At 34.7% G+C, this 22,412-nt stretch overlaps 1 protein-coding gene across 1 annotated transcript in view; it reads left to right on the top strand.

Moving 5' to 3' along the window:
• Positions 1-22,412, top strand: part of POLN (DNA polymerase nu) — a 329,088-nt gene that overhangs the window by 57,660 nt on the left and 249,016 nt on the right. The window contains exons 11-12 of the mRNA XM_078148556.1: positions 18,219-18,275; positions 21,669-21,722. Coding sequence (XP_078004682.1) covers positions 18,219-18,275; positions 21,669-21,722 — 111 coding nt within the window. The remainder of the gene's footprint in view (positions 1-18,218; positions 18,276-21,668; positions 21,723-22,412) is intronic.

Consider the following 22,412-nt stretch of genomic DNA (forward strand, 5'->3'; position numbering starts at 1 on the left):
AAACAGAAATAATTGCTATTTACATTGGGGGAAAAAAATAAATCTGAGACGGAAAGACCCTCTGGATTTCCGGCCCAAATAGAAATAATTGCTATTTACATTCATTCTGAGCCAGTCAGGGCCCAAGCAATGACTGACCAAGTGGGGCTTGGCCTTGGATCTATTGTTGGCCAATCAATGAAAGCCAGTGTGATATGGGTTTAAGGCATTGTCTTCAAGAAGGAAATCCAGCCAGTAAACCCCAAGATATCTTTACAGGATTCTGTGATCAAAATTTAAATTCCTTTGGGTAGAGCACCCTCAGGTTAGGGAAAAGATAAGGGAAAGACCCTTAGAAGTGTGGGTAGATTAAGGAATCCTAGGGCAAGAAGAGAGGATAAGGGAGAGATTCTTAGAAGAGGAGGCAGAGGTCAGAAGTGAATTAGATGTCTGAGGAGGGATAGGGTAAAAAGAGAGGGAGGGAAGGATACAGTGAGAAGAAAATAGGATGGGAGAAAATATACAACTAATAATTATAACTTAATTGCTAATGGGATGAACTTATCCAGGAAACAGATAGCAGAATAGATTAAAAAGCAGAATCCTAAAATGTATTGTTTACAAGAAACACATTTAAAAATGAGAGATACACATAGAGTTAAAATTAAGTACTGAAGCAGAATTTATTATGTTTCAACTGATGCAAAAAAACCAGGGTTAGCAACCATGATCTCAGACAAAGTTGAAGCTAACATAGATTTAATTAAAATAGATCAACAGGGAAACTACATTATGTTAAAAGGTACCATAGATAATGAAGAAATGTCAGTACTTAACCTATATGTACCAAATGCTATAGCATGCAAATTTTTAAAGGAAAACCTAAATGAATTACAGGTGCAAATAGAAAACTATAACAGTAGGGGACTTCAGCCTTACTCACTCAGTATTAGATAAATTTAACAAAAAAAAATAAGAAAGAAGTCAAGGAGATGATGGATAGAATCTTAGCTAAGCTAGGTGTGGTAGATATCTGGAACTGAATTGAATTGGGATGGGATTGGGAAGAATTGAATGGGAATGGAAAGAAATATATCTTTTTCTCAGTGGTATATAGTACTTTCTCTGTTGGTGAAAGGGCATGAAGGTATAGAGGACTGATTGTACTAGAACCTTTTCATCAGAACTAGGTTATACATTTAGATGGTATGAAAGGCTTCTTAACTTACAGAGAAATAGGAGGGCAAGGTGATAGGTTAAAGGAGTGATTCTTAAGGGTGTACAGATTAAGAAATAGGAGGGTAAGGGGAGAGGATGAGAGAGGGACCATGAGAAGGGTGGGTAGATTAAAGTATAGGAGGGTAAGGGGGGAGAATAAGCAATGGATTCTTAGGAGTCTGGAGACAATAGTCAGAAGTAAATAGTAAATTAAGAGAGATAGGTAAAAAGAGAAGGAAAGAAGGATAAACAGTGAGGAAGAATAGGATGGAGGGAAATATACAACTAATCATTATAACTTTGAATGTGAATGGGATGAACTTAACCATGAAGATCACAAGTGAAACAAGGATGCCCATTATCACCAGTATTATTGAATATTGTATTAGAAAGCTAGCAATAACAATAAGAGAAGAAAAATTGAAGGAATTAGAATAGGCAATGAGGTAATAAAACTATCTCTTTTTGCAGAAGATATGATGATATACTTAGAAAATCCTAGCAATTGAACTAAAAAGCTAGTTGAAACAATAATTGTAGTGAAGTAGCAGGATATAAAAATAAATCCACATAAATCATCAGCATTTCTATGTATCACCAACAAAACCCTGCAAGAAAAGATAGTAATAGAAACCCCATTTAAAATAACTATATACTGCATAAAATACTTGGGTATATACCTGCCAAGACAAACCCAGGAACTACATAAACATAATTATAAAACACTTTTTATACAAAATCAGATATAAATAATTGGAGAAATACTAATTTTTCATGGGTGGGCAGAGCCAATATAATAAAAATGAGAATTCTACCTAAACAACTCTACTTACTCAATGCCATCCCAATTAAATTACCAAAAAATTATTTTATTGAGCTAGAAAAAAATAATAAAAAAATTATTTGGAAGAACAAAAGATCAAGAATATCAAGTGAATTAATGAAAAAAGGTAAAAGTAAGGAGGTTTAGTAGTACTCAATCTTAAACAATATTATAAGGCAGTAATTATCAAAACTATCTGGTACTGGCTAAGAAATAAAAAGGTGGATCAGTGGGACAGGGTATACATATGATATACTACTCTGCTATAAGAAGTGATGAGCAAGTTGATTTTAGAAAAACATGGAAAGACACATATGAAATAATGACGAGTGAAAATGAGCAGAACCAAGATAACGTTGTATTCAGTAATAGCAATATTGTTTGAAGAGTAACTGAGTGACCAAATTATTCTGAGTATTATAAATACTCAAATCAGCTACAAAGGACCTATGAAGGAAGATGTTATCTACCTCCAGATGAAGAATTGATAAATAGAAGTACACATAATAGAGTTTTACACACACACACACACACACACACACACACACACACACACACACACACACGATGGCTTTGTCTAGTGTGGGTCAGGGAGGCGTGAAGGAGGGAGACAGTTTTGAACTTCAAATGTAAGAAAAATATAAATTTAATTTTAAAAAGGTAATTGGTAACTTTAGAGAGAGTAGTTTTAGTAGTGATAGGGTCTAAAGGGGTTGAGAATTAAATGGGTAGGAAGAATGTATAAGCTTAGAGAGTATGATTAATATGAGAAAACTTTTTTCTAGGAACACAACAGTAAGATATAGTCAGAGAGATAAAGTAGAATACCATGGGGAAATGATAGGTTCAAATAAAGGATTTTTAAAGATGAGAAAGAAGGCATAGTCATTCTTGTATAAAGCAAGGAAAGAGCTAATAAAAAAATAATTAATTGAAGGTTAGTGAGAGAAGGAATGCTCACTGTGGAAAGCTTGTTAAGGAGTAGGAAGGGGACAGCAAGTGTTAACCTTGACTTCTTCCTAGGAGACTGTAGCAAAGGAAGAAGTATGACACAGAGAGGGATGAAGGAATGGACTGTATTGATGGGTACTGGTTATCTCAGTAAAGTAGGAGGTGGATTCCAATAATTATTATTGCTGCAATCTATTAGGCTTTTGTTTGAAATTTTTGCATCTATCCATTACTGAAATTTTGTTCTAGTTCTTTCTTTCATTTGTTCTTCCCAGGTTTAGTTGATAAAGACCTTGTTTGTCTTGTAAATTGAGTTTGGTAGTGTGACTTCTCCCACAATTTTTAGAACATAGATATTAGTTCCTCTTTAAACGTTTGATAGAATTCACCTGTAAATTCATTTGACCAAGGGATTATTTTTCTTGATAGTTTACTCAATTTAATTTTTCTGAGATTGAGGTATTCAATATCTCTGTTTGTTGTTTTATTAATTTGGATATTTTGTAATTGCATAGATAATCATGTATGTCTCAGTTTTGCTGGCATATAATTGAATATAATACTTTATGGTCATTCTGTTTATTTATTTACTTATGAATTCACCCTTTTGCCTTTTTATTCTGGTAATTTGATTTTTCACTTCTTAAAGTCAGATTAGCTAATTGTTTATTGGTTTTGTTAGTCTTTAAAAACAGACCTTAGTTTTGTTTATCACTTCTAGACATTTTTTTCTTTTTGTTAATTTAGATTTTAAATAATATTATTTGCTTTTATATCATTTTTATTTTCTAATATGTTTGTTTCTCTCCCACCCTTCCTGGAGAGCTGTATTTTATAAAAAATTTTTTAAAAAAAGTAATTGAGCAAAATATCAGACAAATCAAGCAGATCCACTATTACTTATGGTACTCCATACCCATAGTCATCCATCGCTACAAAAACTCTTCTTTGGGGCAAAGCTTGGTTATGCTTTCATAGCATTCAGTTTTGATTTGTTCTTGTTTTCCATTTACATGGTTGTAGTCATTAATAATAGAGAGAGAGAAAGTGTGTGTGTGTGTGTGTGTGTGTGTGTGTGTGTGCTGATTTCACTTTATATTAGTGTATGTGTCTTTCTGTGCTCCCAAATTCTTCATATTCACCATTCCTTATTTCTGTTGAAGTTACCACCGTCTTTCTAGTCTCCCATGTTTGTAACACCAGTTCTGTCCTCAGCTATTTATTCTCCCTTTCCCTTAATAATCAATCATTTGTCAGATATTGCTTTTTCTATCTCTGCAATATCTTTTACATCCTTTCCCTTCTCTCTACTCACACAATCACCACTTCAATTTGTGTCCTTATCACCTCTTGCCTGGATGGTTGAAATGGGTTCCTAATTGGTCTCTCAGATTCAATTATCTCCTCATTCCAAGCCCCCTCCACATAGCTGCCGAAGTGATTTGCCTGAAGCACAGGTTATTCTACCATTTGGTAAACTCTAGTTGGCTCTGTATTGCCCTTTGTCAAAGTATAAACTTCCTGGCTACTTGGCCCTAACTTATTCTTACAGCCTCACATGTATATTCCAAATGACCTTGTTTCTGTTTTTCCACACATAGCACTCCATATCCTGTCTCCATTCATGCCTTTGCATGACCGCCCCTCATGCCTGCAATGCATATCTTTTTCCCACAGAATGTCTCTCTTCTTTCAAGATGCAACATGAGCATCATCTTATATAAAGCTTTTCTTTATTCCCCTTCAACTTGTAGTGCCTTCCTCAACTAGCTATATTGTATTTATTATATTTAATATTCTTCTTGTATACATTTATTCTGTATATACCCATTTCTTAGAATGTAAGCTCCTTGAGAGTAGGGATTTTTTGTTTTTTTGCATTGATATCCCCAGCATCGAGCATAGTGTGTGGCACTATTTTTTTTACATTATTTTATTTTGAATTATCAACAATCACTTCCATAAGCTTCTGAGTTTCAAATTTTTCTCCCTCTCCCTCCCCACCTCCCTCCCCAAGACAGTGCGCAATCTGATATAGACTATAAATGTACATTCCTATTAAACATATTTTCACGTTAGTGATGTTGTAAGAATTAGAGCCAATAGGAGGAACTACAAGAGAGAGGAAACAGAACACAACAGAAGAAAAAAATAGCAAATAGTATGCTTTGATCTGCATTCAAACTCCATAGTTCTTTCTTTGTGGATAGCATTTTCCGTCATGAGGCCTTTGGAGATGTCTTAGATACTTTTATTGTTGAGAAGGGTTAAGTCTATCAATACTAGTCATTGTACAATGTGGCTATTACTGTGTACAACGTTCTCCTGGTTCTACTCACTTCCCTCAGCATCAGACCATACAAGTCTTTCCAGGTTTTTCTGAAGTCAGCCTGTTCATCCTTTCTTATATCACAGTGGTATTCCATTACATTCATATGCCACAACTTGTCCAGCCATTCCCCAATTGATAGGCATCCTCTCAATTTCCAATTCTTTGCCACCACAAAAAGAGCTGCTGTAAGTATTTTTGAACGTGTGGGTCTTTTTCCCATTTGTATGATCTCTCTGGGATATAGCCCTAGAAGTGCTATTGCTGGGTCAAAGGGTATGCACATTTTTATAGCCCTTTAGGCATAGTTCCAAATTGCTCTCCAAAATGGTTGGATCATTTTACAATTCCACCAACAATGCATTAGTGTTCCAATTTTCCCACATCTTCTCCAATATTTATCATTTTCTTGTTTTGTCATCTTGGCCAATCTGATAGGTATGATGTGGTACCTCAGAGTTGTTTTGATTTGCATTTCTCTAATCAGTAGTGATTTAGAGCATTTTTTCCTATGACTATAGATGGCTTTAATTTCTTCATCTGAGAACTGCCTGTTCATATCCTTTGACCATTTATCAATTGGGGAATGACTTGTATTCTTATAAATTTGACTTAATTCTCTATATATTTTAGAAATGAGACCCTTATCAGAGAGACTGGTTGTAAAAATTCTTTCCCAGTTTTCTACCTTCCTTCTAATCTTGGTTGAGTTGGCTTTGTTTGTGCAATTTCAATTTAACGTAATCAAAGGTATCCATTTTGCTTTTAGTAATGTTCTCTATCTCCTGTTTGGTCATGAATTCTTTTGTTCTCCATATATCTGATAGGTAAACTATTCCTTGCTCTCCCAGTTTGCTTACAGTATCAGCATGGCAGTATTTTTAAATAAATGCTTGTTAATCGATTCCTTGATGGATTGATGCTCTCTGATCATTTCTTTGGTATGATTGCCTATATTTCCCCAGGAATCAAAGTCAAATTCACAGGTCCTATTCTCTTCCTTTTTTAAAAATCAAGATAATGTTTGATTTTTTGTAGTCCTTTGGTGTCTGTCCCATTCCCCAGTGAACTTTCAAATAGCATTGATAGGAGTTCAGCAAACACATCTGTCTGTTCTTTCAACACTCACCAGTGGATTCTTCTGGGCCAGGTGACTTGAATTCGTTAAAGTACTCTTTCTTACTAAGGCCTGTTTTATTTATCTTGGTTATCACCTGCCCTTGATCTTCCTCTTTTCTTCAGTGTAGATTTAAAAACCCCACCCCTTTTTGTCATCCTTAACTCTTCTTGCCCAGGCTCAGCTCATTTGAGCGATAGTTTAATGTCACCATGGGTAGGAGGTCTTCAGTAGGGAACTTCAGGGATCTGTGGTGAGTTCCTTTCTGTTGAACATTTTTATTAATGACTGGGACAAAGGATTAGGGCATAGGTAGTATGATCATCAAATTGGCCGATGGCATAAACCTGAGAGGGATAGCAAATACAGTGAATGACAGTTATAATCCAAAAGTATTGTGGTAAGCTAGAGCACTGGAGCAAACCTAATAAGATGAAATTCAATAAGGATAAATATATATAAAGTCTTGTACTTGGGTACAAAAAATAAGCTTTACAAATAAAAATGAGTGAGGTAATATATAAGTAGAAGTTCTGAAAAACAACTTAATGTTTCAGTGGAATGCCAGCTCACCATTGTGATGTGACAGCCAAAAATGCTAATATACTCCTGGGCTACATTAAGATGGACAAACTTCTAAGGCGGTGAAGGTGATAGTGTTACTGTACTAAGAAGCTTGTGTAGTTGGGACTCTTCATCTTTTTTTGAGTCTTCTTGTTAGCTGCCCAATACCTTCTGTCTATATTCCGTAGTTGTAATAAGCTTCATACTACTGGACCCCTTCCTTCTCCACAACCAGAAGTTTCTTTCATCTTTCTTTCCTTCACATTGGGCATGATCATATTCATGAGCATCAGTAGACTGAGAGGTATGAGGAGGGTTTGGTTAGAACACTAAGGAAAGGAAACTTTAAGAAGCCTTTGTGCCTAGGCTTGTTCTCTACCTGAGTGCCATCCTCCTTTGTAGCCATCATCTTTTCTCCAGCCAGAGCCTCAGGATTGGGCCAGTTCATGGGTCTCATTTCACCAAGAGGACAAGAATCTAGCTGGGACATTGCCAAGAGGTTAACTACAAGAGCTGACGCCTAATTCTCCAACAGCTCTAAGGGAGGAGGAATTCTGGGCTCTGAGTCAGCCTGGATAACAGGGCTGAGGGACAAGGAACTCTGGAAGTGCCAAGAGCAGTCTGGTGAGGTGAACTTTATTTATTTTTTTTCCTGTAGGAGTTACCTTGTGTTAACTTTATTTTTCCAATCTTGTTCTTGGTCTTTCTATTGTATTTAATTTTGGCTTGGATGACAAAAGGAGAGCTGGTTTGAGACTGTATCTTTACCATCTTGACCACCTTCCTTCCTCTTCCCCCCCCCCCCATTTCAGGTAGGTTAAATGACTTGCCCAAAGTCAGAGCTAGAAAATGGCAGAGCTGGGATTTCTGACTCCTAGTAGAGCACCTTTCCATTAGACTGTGCTGTTTTGCTTAAAAGCCTTTCTTTTGTCACTCTTTTAGAACAACAAATACCATAGTTAGCTTACAGACCCATAGATTCAACTAGGATTTCTGAGAAAACAAAGCAATCTGTTTTTCTCTTCTCCTTTCAAAGCAGTAAAGAAAAGCCTTTTCCATCTTTAAATTGCCCTCCCAGTTATTAATTAAGGAAAATGTAGATAATAAAAGGTACTCCCACAGTCATTCATTCGTTGGTGGTCTTGCTGCTGGGGATAAGTTGTCTGAACACTGAACTCCTTTTCTTCTGCAACGGAACAGCAGGCTTCTTGCCAATTACATTTATTTCTTTGTGCTGTTGTCTTAGGAAGTGACTGGGAATGGGAGGAACTTTGTATTTACTAATCCTTCTTCATTGCCATTTGGGGATGCTTTTCTTGCAAAGGAGAAAGAAAAAGAGAGGCTAGTGAATTTTTATTTATTTCCATTTTTTCATGGGCATGGTAGAATACAAGCAGCTTGTCCTAGGCCAGTGAATATCTCTATGCAGAGTACAAAACAGAGTGTAGCTTAATGATCTGGGAAACTCATTTCATAATAAGAGTCCCACATCGAAGGTCAGAATAGTGCTTTCCTTGTCTCTACCAATCTTTCAACTTGGAAAGATGGTTTTGATAGTTTGTTTTTTTAAACTTCCTGTCACTAGTTCCTGAAAACATCACACAACTTTATCTGCTGTACATGTTTCCTTTTAAAATAGAGTGCTCAAAATCCCAATGTAAATCACTTTCAGGAATAATTATAATTGTATTGGTGTATTTTAAGAAATGATTATTTTTGTGAACTTTAGGACTGATTTGGTGGTGAACATTTAGGCTGCTTTTCTATTTTGCCTATGATCTTTGATGCCTCCATATTGGTGGACAGGTATATTATAGATAGAAATTGTTTTATAATATATCATATATCTTATTTTATTGATACACTTTTCAATTACTGTGCTACTATGTTTAGTTATTTTTGAGTATTTGTGTATCTAGTTCTACTGATCAACTTTTCTATTTTACTAGGTATCCAAAAGTTTTTATTGTAACTGCTTTGTAGTATACAATGAGATTTTGAACAACTAGGAATACTTTCTTGCTATGTTTTTCATTATTTCCTTTGAGATTCTTGGGCTTTTTCTCTCCAGATAAGTTTTTTTTTTCCCTAGCCCTGTAAGGGAATCTTTTGAAAGTTTAATTCTGTATGTCATTGAGTCTGTACATTAATTTAGGTAGTACTGTCATGTTTATTATATTGCGATAACCCAGTCTTAATCAGCAAATATCTTTTCTGGTATTTGTGTCTTTTTTTTTTCTGTGGAGAATACTTTGTAGTCATATTCTTAAAATTCCTATATATGTCTTTTACATATTCTCTATTAATTTTGCGTGGAATTTCTTTTTTTCTTTCTTTTCTTGCTGGATCTTATTTATAATACCCAGAAAGGCACATGATTTATGTTGGCTACTTTGCTAGTTATTATTTTGATTAATTTTTAGTTGATTCATCATCTGAAAAAATCAGTCATCTTACTTCTTTGCCTCTGCTTTCTCTGTCAGTTTTTTTCCTTATTTTATTGATCAAGCTATCATTTCTAGTTACATATCAAGTAACAGTTGTGACAGTGAATGTTCTTACTTTTACCATTTCTCCATAATAGATAAACTCACACTTGATTTTAGATAATACTATTTACCATTTTAAGGAGTAGCTCATTTATTGCTATACGTTTTAATATTTTTTTGTTATAATGGAATTATGTGGTCATTATGTTTACTGTTTTCATAATACTGAACCAAATGTGCATTCCTGTAATAAATCCAACATGGTCATAATGTATAATTCTCTTACCATGATATAATGACATCTTTGCTAAAACAAAAACAAAACAAAAAACCGGCTCCTGGTTTTATCAATTCAATTATTTTTTGTTGTTGTTTTCAAGTTTGTCAATCTCTTCTTTGATTTTTAGAATTTTTATTTTTTTATTTGGTTGGTTTTTTTGATTTGTTGCTTTTCTGATTTTATAATTGTATATCTAATTTAGTGATATATTTATTCTTTTTTCATTGATGAAAATATTTGCAGATATAGTTTCCTCCCATGCATCCCACATGCTTTTATATCTTGCTACATTGTTACTCTTTACTTCAATAAAATTGTCTATTGTTTCAGTGATTTGTTGTTTGACCCACCAATTTTTCAGGCTTAAATTACTTTCAATCCTTTCTTCAAAGGCCATTTTTGAATATAATTTTATTGTGTTGTGATCAGTAAAGTGTGTGTTTAATATTTCTGCTTTTCTACATTTGTTTGTGATGTTTTTATGCTTTAACATATGATCAGTTTTTGTAAACATGCTATACATAGCTGAAAAATAGATATATTCCTTTCTATTCTCATGTACTAATCCCCAGAGGCCTACTATATGTAATTGTATTACAATATATATATATTTTTTAAAATTCCATTCAGCTCTTTAACTTTTTTCTTGCTTTTATTAGGTTTATGTATGCCTAAGAGGTGCACGTTGAAATCTCCAACTAATATAGTTTAATATTTCTTTCTTCTTATAGTTTGATTAATTTTCTCTCAGTTGCATAGGTGCTATGCCATTTGGTACATATATATTAAATACTGATATTATTTCATTATCTGTGGTGCCTGCAAGTGTAATGTAGTTTATGTGCTTACTTTTTAGCCATGTCTATTTTTACTGTTGTCTTGCCAACTTTGCTTTTTGTGTTCACTTGAAACATAATAAATTCTGTTCTAGGCCCTCAAGTGAATTCTGTAAATTCTTGTTTCAAATGTGTTTCTTATAAGCAACATATTCTTGGATTTTGCTTTCTAATCTATTCTCCTACATATGTCATCATTTTATGGGTATTTATATCTAATTCACATTCCCTTTTATAGTTATTAATTGTGAATTTCCTTTCTACATAACTAACCTCTTACATATTTTCTTCTTTTTTGGCAGCCCTGCTCTTTGGAAAGAATAAAGGGGAATGGAGAAAGAGCAGGAATTTGATTAATTGTATTGAGCTGTATTTGAGTGGTTTGTTCCTACTCTTCTACCCCTCCTTTCTTCACCCAGACCAGACCCTGATTGCTGGTTTTAGTGCCTTCTTTGTTTTTATTTCACCCCTGCTTTGTGATGAGCCTTCTAGAGTTGAAATTTGCTTCATTTGTGATTCTACCTGATTCTACTCTCTTATTTCCCCTTTGCCTTGGCTCCTTTCTCTCTCTCTGGTAATATAATTCTACCCCAAGCATTCTTTTTGTTTGTGTGTGTAATTGTGTTACCACTTCTTTCATGTTTGTGTACTCTTCTCCCACACTCCATTTATATAAAATAGTAAATTACTGTCTTCTTCCTTCTTTCTTCTCTTTATTTCTTCTTTCTTTCCTCTCCTAAAACAAACAAAAAAAATGGAACAAAATCATACACAGGCCCTGTGTTTATCTTATTTTTGTGTAAAACTTGAAGATGTTTGGATTAAGAAGGAACATTTCATCATAATTTACATCCTTCCAGTTGCTCAAATTTCTTTACCTTTCTAAGTGTCTCTTGATATTTTTTTCCCCACATTTTGGACTCTATTTAGTTCTGGTCTTTTTATTAAAAATGCTCTAGTTTTATGTTCTATTAAAAGTCCAATTTTTTTGTAGTTTTATGCTTAGTTTTATATTGTAAGTTAGTCTTGGTTGTAAGTCTTTATCTTTTGCTTTTTGGAATATTATATTCCAAGATCCATCCCCCCCACCCACTTACAGTAATTACTATTAAGTCTTTTATGATACTGCCTATGGTTCATTGGAACCTGAATCATTTATTTCTGACAGCTTTCACTATTTTTCCTTTGATTTGGAACTTTTGTGTTTTGGGTTTCCCTTTAGAGGGTGTTTTTATTTTGGGATTTCATTCATGAGGCAATGAGTTAATTTTTTTTTCTATTTTTACTGGGTCTTCTTGCTCTAATAGGGTTTTCTTTTTTTATGATTTCTTCAAATATGACATTTAAGTTTTTGTTTGGTCATCCTTTTGAGGAATTCCCAAATGATCTCTCCTTGACTTATTTTGTAGGTCATTGGTTTTGAACCTTGTATTTTCTTCTATTTTTTTCAATCTTTTAAATTTATTTTAATATTTCTTGTCTTATGGAGCTGTTGGTTTCTGTTTGTTTCCTTCTATTTTTCAGGGAGTATACTACTTTCTTAATGTGTTCTAACTTTTGTTCTATGCTATTTATTTTCCTTTACATTTTCCCTCCTGAACTCCAATTTCATTTTTAATATTATTTTTAATCTCTTTCTTAATCTCTTCCATTTATTCTTAGAGTCCTTATGGGAAACCACTTTTTTTCCTCTGAGGATCTACTTGTATTTGCTGTAGGGTTAATTCCTTTTTATGGACTTACCTTTTGGTGTTCTCTTAATCCATGGTATTTCTTCATTGTGTTTAATGTTTTCTATTGCTTACTACTATTTTCAGCTTTAGTTCTTAGATTGTAATTTTATGTTCAGGCCAGTCTACTCTGGCAGTCTTGGATATATGGATAGGCCTTGTTTGGTCCTATCTTGCTTTTGTACCTAATCCAGATGGGGTGGCTGGTATTAGGCCCTATCCTCTGCCTTAATCCCTAACTTTTGTTTCAGACAGCCTTAGTGGCCCACTTCTAAGTTTAGGCCTCCTTTGGTCTCTTTCTTCTCTTTCCATGATACTGAGTCAGAAGCTGATTTCATTCCCTATTGTGGCCTTGACTTTCCTTACGGGATGTTCCTTATGGGATGTTGGAGAACATGGTAGTCTTAGACCTCTTGTACAGCTTCACTGCTATCTCACCCCTAATTTTCTAGTGGCCGAGCTCTGAGTTGTCCCTGTCTCCCTATACTTTGACTATTGGAGACTGGTTCTGCCCATTGCTTCTATTATGATAAGTTAGGGGGTCCTTGAGTACTGGAGCTCATGATAACTTTTTTCTGCCCCTTATGCCCCCATCTCAGAGATCTAGATGGCTTCAGGTCTATTTCTGGAGTTTGTACTATCTTACCTGATATAGATTCCTTTCCTGCCTCATTTGACTTATGTGTTTACCTGGTATGACCCCTCTACTATAACTGTCATTTATGTGTATGTGTGTGTGTGTGTGTGTGTGTGTGTGTGTGTGTGTGTGTGCGCTATCTTGAACTTATAGAGGAACTCAATTCTGCATCTTGTTTGTTTTCTCATTATTGGTCTTTTTAGAATCTGTTTCTTATATTTCCTGGTGTTTATATGGAGAACTTTAATACCTTTAATGTCATTATCTTAATTGAAAGTTGATTATTTGCATTTTAAGCCTTACTTCTAATTGAGAATTGAAAGGGGATGCAGTGAAAGCAGTACTTAGGGGAAATGTATGTCTCTAAAAGTTTACATCAGTAAAATAAAGAATAGATCAATAAGTTGGTCATGCAACTAAAAAAAAACACTAGAAAAAGAACAAATTAAAAATCCCCAATTAAATACCAAATTGAAAATCTTGAAAATCAAAGGAGAGATTAATAAAATTGAAAGTAAGGAAACCATTGAACTAATAAAGAAAACTAGGAGCTGGTTTTAGGGGAAAAAAACCCCAATATAATAGATAAAACATTAGTTAATTTGATTTTTAAAAAGGAAGAAGAAAACCAAATTACCAGTGTCAAAAATTAAAGGAGTGTATTCACCATCAATGAAGATAAAATTAAAGCAATTTTTAGGAGCTATTTTGCCAAATTATATGCCAATAAATCTAACAACCTAAGTGAAGTGAATGAATATTTATAAAAATACAAATCGCCCAGATTAACCGAAGAGGAAATAGACTTAAATAACCTCATCTTATAAAAAGAAATTGATCAAACCATCAATGAGCTCCTAAGGAAAAAATTCCCAGGGCCAGGATTCATAAATGAATTCTACCAAACATTTAGAGAATAATTAATTCCAATAGTCTGTAAACTATTTGGAAAAATAGGCAAAGAGGGAATCCTACCAAATTCCTTTTACAACATAAATATGGTGCTGATACCTAAACCAGGGAGAGCAAAAACAGAGAAAGAAAATTGTAGACCAATTTCCCTAATGAATATTGATGCAAAATTTTAAAATTACAACCTGGCAAGGAGATTACAGCAATATATCACAAGGTTCATACACTGTGACCAGATGGGATTTATGCCAGGAATGAAGGGCCACTTCAATATTAGGAAAACTATTAGCATAATTGACCATATCAATAGCAACACCAATAAAAATCATATGATTATCTCAGTAGAAGCAGAAAAATCTTTTGACAAAATACATCTATTCCTATTAAAAACACTAGAAAGGAAAGAAATAAATGGAGCTTCCCTTAAAATGATAAGTAGTATCTATCCAAAACCTTCAGCAAACATTATCTGTAATGGGGGATAAGCCAGAAGCCTTCCTAGTAAGATCAGAGATGATGTAAGGATATCCATTATCACCACTATTGTTCAGTATTGTACTAGAAATGCTAGCTATAGCAATAAGAGAAGAAAAAACAATTGAAGGAATTAGAAAAGGTAATGAGGAAACAAAACTGTCTCACTCTTTGCAAGTGATATGATGGTGTATTTAAGGAATCCTAGAAAATCAATTAAAAAACTAGTTGCTATAATTAACACCTTCAGCAAAGTTGCAGAATAAAAATAAATCCACATAAATTATTAGCATTTTTGTATATTAGTACCAAAGTCCAGCAGCAAGAGATAGATAGAGAAATTCCATTTTAAAATAACTGCAGACAATATAAAATACTTGGGAGTCTACCTGCCAAGACAAAATCAGGAATTATATAAACATAATTACAAAGCAAATTAGGGGAACATGGAATACTTTACCTGTCAGGCCTATGGATAAGAGAATAATTTATTTAAATACATTTTTATGACTAATTCTTTAGCTGGACAATATATCCCACATCAGCTAAAGTTGTTATATTCAATGATCAAGTTGTTTTTATAGTCTCTACTCTTTTTTCGCATTAATTTAATATATTTTCCCCAATTACATGTTAAAACAATTTTTAAACATTTGTTTTTTTTAAAGATTGAGTTCCAAATTCTACCCTCTCTCTTCTCCCCTTCACTGAGATAGTAAGCAGACAGATATAAGTTATATATATGCATTCATTTAAAACATTTCCATATTAGTCATTTTGTACAAGAAGCCTAGACTAAAAGAAAAAGAATGAAAGTGAAAAATAACCATACTTTAGTCTGTATTCAAACAATATTAGTACTTTCTCTGGAGGTAGATGGTATGCTTCATCATTAGTCTTTTGGGATTGGCCTAGATTATTTCTTTGGTGAGAACAGCTAAGTCATTCACAGTTTTCGTCTTATGGTATTGCCGTTACTGTGTTCTCCTGGTTCTGTTCATTTCACTTTGCATCAGTTCATGTAAGTCTTTCTGGGTTTTTCTGAAATTATCCTGCTTGTCAGTTCTTATAGCACAATGTTTTCAATCGTAATCTTATACTACAGCTTGTTTAGCCGTTCCCCAGTTGATAGGCATCCCTTTCCAATAGGCAGCAATTTCCAATTCTTAGCCACCACAACAGTCACTGCTATAAACATTTTTGTACAGTTAGGTCCTTTTCCCTTTTTTTGTGTCTTTGGGATATATACCTAGCAGTGGTATTGCTGCATCAAAGGGTATGCACAGTTTTCCAGCCCTTTGGGCACAGTTCCAGATTGCTCTCCATAATGGTTGGATCAGTTCATAGCTCCACCAACACTGCATTAGTGTTCCAGTTTTCTCACATCCCCTCCACCATCTATAACTTTTTTGTCATCTTAGCTAATCTGATAGTGTGAGGTAGTGCCTCAGAGTTGTTTTAATTTGCATTTCTCTATTCAATAATGATTTAGAGCATTTTTTCATATGACTGTAGATAACTTGGATATGAATTTGGGAAAGACTTGTATTTTTATAAATTTGATGAAATTCTCTGTATTTGAGAAATTAAGCCTTTATCAGAGATACTTGCTGTAAAGATTTTTTCCTAGGTTTTTGTTTTCCTTTTAATTTTGATTGTATTGGTTTTGTTTGTGCAAAATTTTTTTTAATATTATCAAAATTATTTTATATTTTGTAATGCTCTCTATATGTTCTTTGGTCCTAAATTCTTCCCTTTTCCATAGATCTGACAAATAAACAAGGAAAAAAATTATTATCAAACAAGAGATAGAGAGCATTAAAGAATATAAAATAGATAATTTTGATCACATTAAATTAAAAAGGTTTTGCACAAAAAAACCCAATGTAGGTAAGATTAGAAGGAAAGCAGGAAACTGGGGGAAATTTTTTGCAGCAAGTTTTTCTGATAAAAGCCTCAGTTCTCAAATATATAGGGAACTGAGTGAAATTTATGAGAATATGAGTCATTCCCCAATTGATAAATGATCAAAGGATATAAACAGGCCATTTTCAGAAGAAGAAAACAAAACTATTTATAGTTATAGGAAAAAATGCTCAAAATCACTATAGATTAGAGAAATGAAAATTAAAACAACTCTGAGCTACCACCTCATACCTATCAGATTGGCTAATATGACAGAAAAGAAAAATGACATGTTGGAGGAGATGTAGAAAAATTGAGACACTAATTCCCTATTAGTGGAGTGGGTGAACTGATCCAAACATTATGGAGAGTAATTTGGAGTTATGCCCCAAAGTCTATAAAACTGTGCATGCTCTTTTGACCCAACTATACAACTACTAGGTCTGTACCCCAAAGAGATCAAAGAAAAAGGAAAAGGTCTTATATGTACAAAAATATTTATAGCAACTTTTTTGTGATATCAAAGAATTAGAAATTGAGGGGATGCTTATCAGTTGGGGAATGGCTCAACAAGTGGTGGTATATAATTGTGGTGGAATACTGTTGTGCTGTAAGAAATGACAAGCAGGATGCTTTCAGAAAAACTTGGGAAGATGTATAACTGATACAAAGTAAAGTTAACAGAGCCAGGAGATCATTGTACACAGTAACAGCAATATTGTACAATGATCAACTGTGAATGACTTAGCTATTCTCAGCAATACAACAATCCATGACAATTCTGAAGGACTTATGATGAAAATTGCTATCCACCTCCAGAGAAAGAACTGATGAAGTCTGAATGAAGATCGATGCATACTTTTTAAACTTTCTTTATTTTTATTTATTTATTTTTTGGTTTGTGTTCTCTTTTGTAACATGGCTAATATGGAAATATGGTTTGCATGACTACACATGTAAAATCCATATCAAAGTGTTTGCCTTTTCAAGGAATGGGGAGGTAAAGGAGGAAGGAAATTTGGAATCCAAAAATTATTTTAAAAATGAATGTTAAAATTAATTTTACATGTGATTAAGAAAAAATAAAATAAAACATTCTAAAAAAATTAAAAAGAGAATTGGAAGGGAAATGAAAAGTAAATTAGAGAATGCTACTACCTTTAAGGAACAAGCAGTCTTGTGGTGGTGATGAGAACAATATATGACATGCACATAAATAACTATAAAATAAAATAGAACCTGAAAAGTACATAATAAAGGTATAAACAAAGTCTTATTTGAGGTCTGAGGAGCAGGATCAGGGAAAGCTTCCTGGACAAAGTTGTGTTTCAGCCACATCCTGAAGAATTGGTAGAATTTCAACGGTTGGAGTTGAGGGAGGGGTTGTGTTTAGTGAGAGCAATAAGACAAAGTATAAACAAAAACATAAAGATAGGAAAGTGGAGTATGTGTTCTCAGAACAGAGTAGACCAGTTTGGCTGGAGCACTAAAATGCTTTTAGAAGGAAGGAGTGATTAGAAACAGGACAGGGAAGTGAGTTATTACAAAACTGCATTCTTGGAAAATATTGTAAACTAAATATCTACTCTTAAGTTTTGTTCAACTATAAATTAATAGTTTAAATGCTGAACTCATTCTCTTGCGACTGCATTGACACTGATGGTTCCCCTGTTATGCCTGGGGGGTACTCTCCTTTCATCCCCAATATTGGAAATCCCCTTCTTTTATAATCTGGCTCACAGAGTAAGTCCTCTGTAGAACCTTCTGTGATTCTCCCAATTAAATAGTGATCTCTTCCTCTCATATTTTCCTAGTACATTTTGTCTGGACTTCTTATTTGATCCTTGAGGAGAGGAGATGATGTTATTTTTCATTTTTATTCCAAGTTTTTAACACAGTGATTCACATGTAATAGATGCTTAACAAATGTTTATTGAATTGAAGGAATTGTTAATATTTATTTCTATTTTCTAGTTAAATGCTTTGCAAGATCTTCATCCTTTACCCAAGATCATTTTAAAATATAGGCAGGTAAGTTATTTTTTTCTAAATAAGGATAGAAAGGTCTCCTTGGTGCTGATAGTTATTTCCTATGTTGCAGCCAGAATGTTGGCTCTGTTGCTTTCTTATCATCAGCTATAGTGCAAAGCAGGCTTTGTGTATAAAGACAATCTACCCATTCATGAAAAGGTGGGACCCATTCCCTGCTTTTGTCCCCAGCCTATTAAAGGTTATATCCTTCACAAAAACCTGCTTGAAAGGCCAGGGCAGGGAGAATAGGTTATAATATGAATACTGTGCTTGATTCTCTGCTTTTAGTAAATCCCTAGATGGATGCTTTCCATAGCTTTAAATGGGGAGTGAAGAATGTCTTTCCTTCCTTACTCTTGTATTCTCACACTGCGTAGAGGTCACATTCATGAGCCAACTTATTCTGGAAGCTGTTTGAAAAAATGACGCAAAATCCTCTTGGGAAAATGCATTGGTTGAAGGTTACTGGTCTTAGGTGAGCAATTTTCTGACCTAGCAAGGCAGATGCTGGATGAAGCCTGAGAATTAAAGAAGTTGGAAGGGAAAGTTTTCTACTCCCTATTGTTTTATAGGGCAGCATGATAGCATAATGGCCCAATGGTAGAAGAGAGTAACAGGTGGGGAGAATCAGGGTGATGAGCATTTAACTGACATACAGTATTTTTCTTTTAAAAAATTAAGTGATTCTTGAGCTGTACTTAAAAAATATATCTGGTCCTTTGATCCAGCAATAGCACTTCTAGGGCTATATCCCAAAGAGATCAAACAAATGGGAAAAGGACCCACATGTACAAAAATATTCATAGCAGCTCTTTTTGTGGTGGCAAAGAATTGGAAATTGAGAGGATGCCCATCAACTGGGGAATGGCTGAGCAAGTTGTGGTATATGAATGTAATGGAATACTGTTGTTCTATAAGAAATGATGAACAGGCTGACTTCAGAAAAACCTGGAAGACTTATATGGTCTGATGCTGAGTGAAGTGAGCAGAACCCAGAGGACTTTGTATACAATAGCAGCCACGTTATGCAAAAACTAAGAATGTTAAACCGAATGCTTCTCAGCATACGAGGATCTAAGACATCTCCAGAGGCCTCGGGATGGAAAATGCTGTCCACATCCAAAGAGAGAACTATGGAAGTCGAATGCTCTCACTTAATTTTACCTTAAGTTGAATTTTGTTTCATCTTTCTGATGGTTCCTCCTATTGGTTTTAATTTTTACTTACAACTTCACTAATGTGAAAATATGTTTAATGGGTATGTAAATGTAAAGCCTATGTCAGATTGTGCGCCGTCTTGAGGAGGGTGGGAGGGGGGAAAGGGAGAAAAAAGTTTTCAACTCAAAAGCATATGGGAAAAAAAATTAAAAAATAAAATAAAATAAAAAACAATCTTTAACTCCCCTAACAAATATATCTATCTATCTATCTATCTATATATAGATAGATAGATAGATAGATATCTATATATATATATATCTATATATATATATATCTGGTGTTAAAACATTCTTTTAAATGAGAATTTTACTCCATGTTTAATATGATCTCAAAATGTCTAATATAGTATGATGGGCCTAGTAGTAGAGATTCTTTGGGACAGTTCAAATGCCTCAAGACACTTAGATGTTGTCACCTTGGTCCCTCACTAATACTGTGTCTTTAGAGTTTTTGACATTGTCATGTATGTTTCACCACTGTGATGAGCCCTGTTTCAGATAATATACCTTCTTATAAATAGCCAGAAGATTATTAAAGAGAATTGGACTCAGAGTTAAAGGAGCTGAATTCATATGAGGTTTCTGGTACTTAATAACTGCGTGACTTTGGCTAAGTCACTACCCTCTCCCCTAGAATAATAGATATGGAGCCCAGTGTGACCTTATAAGGAACCTGAGACCAAGAGAGAAGAAGTGAACCCAGGTATTCATGACTTCAAGTCTAGAACTCTCTCTACTATGTCATGTTGTTGGCCTTAGTTGTCTCATCTGTAAAATAAACTGAAGGGCTTCTTGGTTCTTTGTAAAAAATTCAGAAGCAAAATTTTGAGGACTTGGACTATTTCACTATGACTTCTACGTCTCCCTGCTAGACAGTGGTTGTTGATTGTTGTCCTTCGTGTTCGAAGAGGACCAAAATGACACCACTGTGTTTAGAGTCAAGTTACATTGTGTCCAACTGTGGCTGATCAGACCAAGACAAGCTTGGAATGCTCTGCCGCAGCTTGGGCACAAATAATCTGTGTGAACATTTGGGATGGATTCTTTAAATTTGTGCATCGCATCTTTCTTTTGAGCTACTACAATTCTGCTTTGCTCATAGAGCACAATGCCTTCTTTGATGTGGGTATGCCACGCTAGGTGCTTCTTTGCCAGCATCTCCCATGTCATGCAATTGATTTCACAGTTTTTTAGAGAGACTTTGAGAGTGTCCTTGTATTTCTTCTTCTGACCACCATGTGAATACTTGCCTTGTGTGAGTTGTTCTCCCTAAAATAGTCTTGTAGGCAAGCATGCGTTTGGCATTCAAATAATGTGGCCATCCCACTGGAAGTGTGTTCTCTGCAGTAGAGTTTGAATGCTTGGCAGTTTAGTTTGAGAAATGACCTTAGCATTCAGTATCTTATCCTGCGAGGTGGTCTTCAGAATCTTCCCCGGACAATTCAAATGGAAAACAGTGAGCTTCTTTCAAGAGTTTACTCAAACTTTATTTTCACAGTACTTAAAACTTTTATTGTATTTTGTTGAATCTGAGCTATCGTCACTATGTACCTCCATTTAAGCCCTACTTCACTTCATGCTAGCAGGATTTCTTGAAGGTGATAACAGTGGAGTGCGAGCTCTGACACTGTCTACCAAGCAAGAAGGACTTTCAGTAAATTCTCGGTGATGGACTATAAGTGTCTTGTCTAAGGACCTGCTAAATTTGGAGATACTTACCATCAGATTAGTTACATGATTACAAAACTTTCAGCCACAACTCTCAGAAACCTCCCACTTACTGGTGCTGCGGCTGCTGCTGGTAGACATACTAAGTGTTAGAATCCATAACCATATGATGAGTATCCACACTGGTGAAATTAGAGGTCCTTGAATTGTAAGCCACTCTGTACTTTGATCTTAAATTGGTATCTGAATATTGTCAGTATCCAGCCCATAAGACTTTAAGGAATTTACTGCCCCAATTCCCTTCACCCTGGTTAAATGAGCTATCCTTGGCAACATAAAAGTACATTTTGGTGTCATTTATTAGTGATTTTTGAAAAGTGCATTTTTATTCCTTCTCTTTATTGAAATGAGGGGAAGTCTGATTACTGAAAATGTGAGTTTTTCTCTGAAACTTTTTCTTATTTAAATTAAAGAGAAAATCACTCTTAATTTTTTAATCACTTAGATTCATAAGGTCAAATCAACCTTTGTGGATGGGCTGCTGTCATGCATGAGAAAGGTAACTAGATTTTTTTTCTTTATTCATTTTAAGTTTTCAACGTTTACTTCCACAAGATTTTGAGTTCCAAATTTTCTTCCCATCTTGTCCCTCCCCCCCACCCCAAGATGGCATGCATTCTGAATACCTCTTCCCCTAATATACTCTCCCTTCTATCTCTCCTCCCCTTCTCTTATCCCCTTTCCCTTCTATTTTCCTGTAGGACAGGATAGATTTCTATACCCCATTGCCTGTATATCTTATTTCCCAGTTGCATGTGAAAGCGATTTTGTTTTTAACATTTGTTTTTAAAACTTTGGGTTCCACATTTTCTCCCTTCCTCCCGCCCCACCTATCCTCATTGAAAAGGCAAGCAACTTGATACAGGTTATACATGTGTAGTCATATAAAACACTTCCATAGTGGTCATGTTGTGAAAAACTAAGTATATTTCCCTTACTCCTATTCTGCCCCCCCATTTATTCTATTCTCTCTTTTGACCCTATCCCTCTTTAGAATTGTTTGCTTCTGATTATCCCCTCCTGCAATCTGCCCTCCCCTCTATCATCTCCCTGCTGTCTTGTCTCCCCCACCCCACCCCCCATTTTCCTGTAGGGTAAGATAGATTTCCATACCCAATTGAGTGTGTATGTTATTCCCTCCTTAAGCCAAATCTGATGAGAATAAGATTCACTCATTCCCTCTCACCTT

Source organism: Phascolarctos cinereus, unplaced genomic scaffold, assembly GCF_003287225.1.
Source record: "Phascolarctos cinereus isolate Bilbo 61053 unplaced genomic scaffold, phaCin_HiC Scaffold_9;HRSCAF=440, whole genome shotgun sequence".
Classification (NCBI taxonomy): Eukaryota; Metazoa; Chordata; class Mammalia; order Diprotodontia; family Phascolarctidae; genus Phascolarctos; species Phascolarctos cinereus.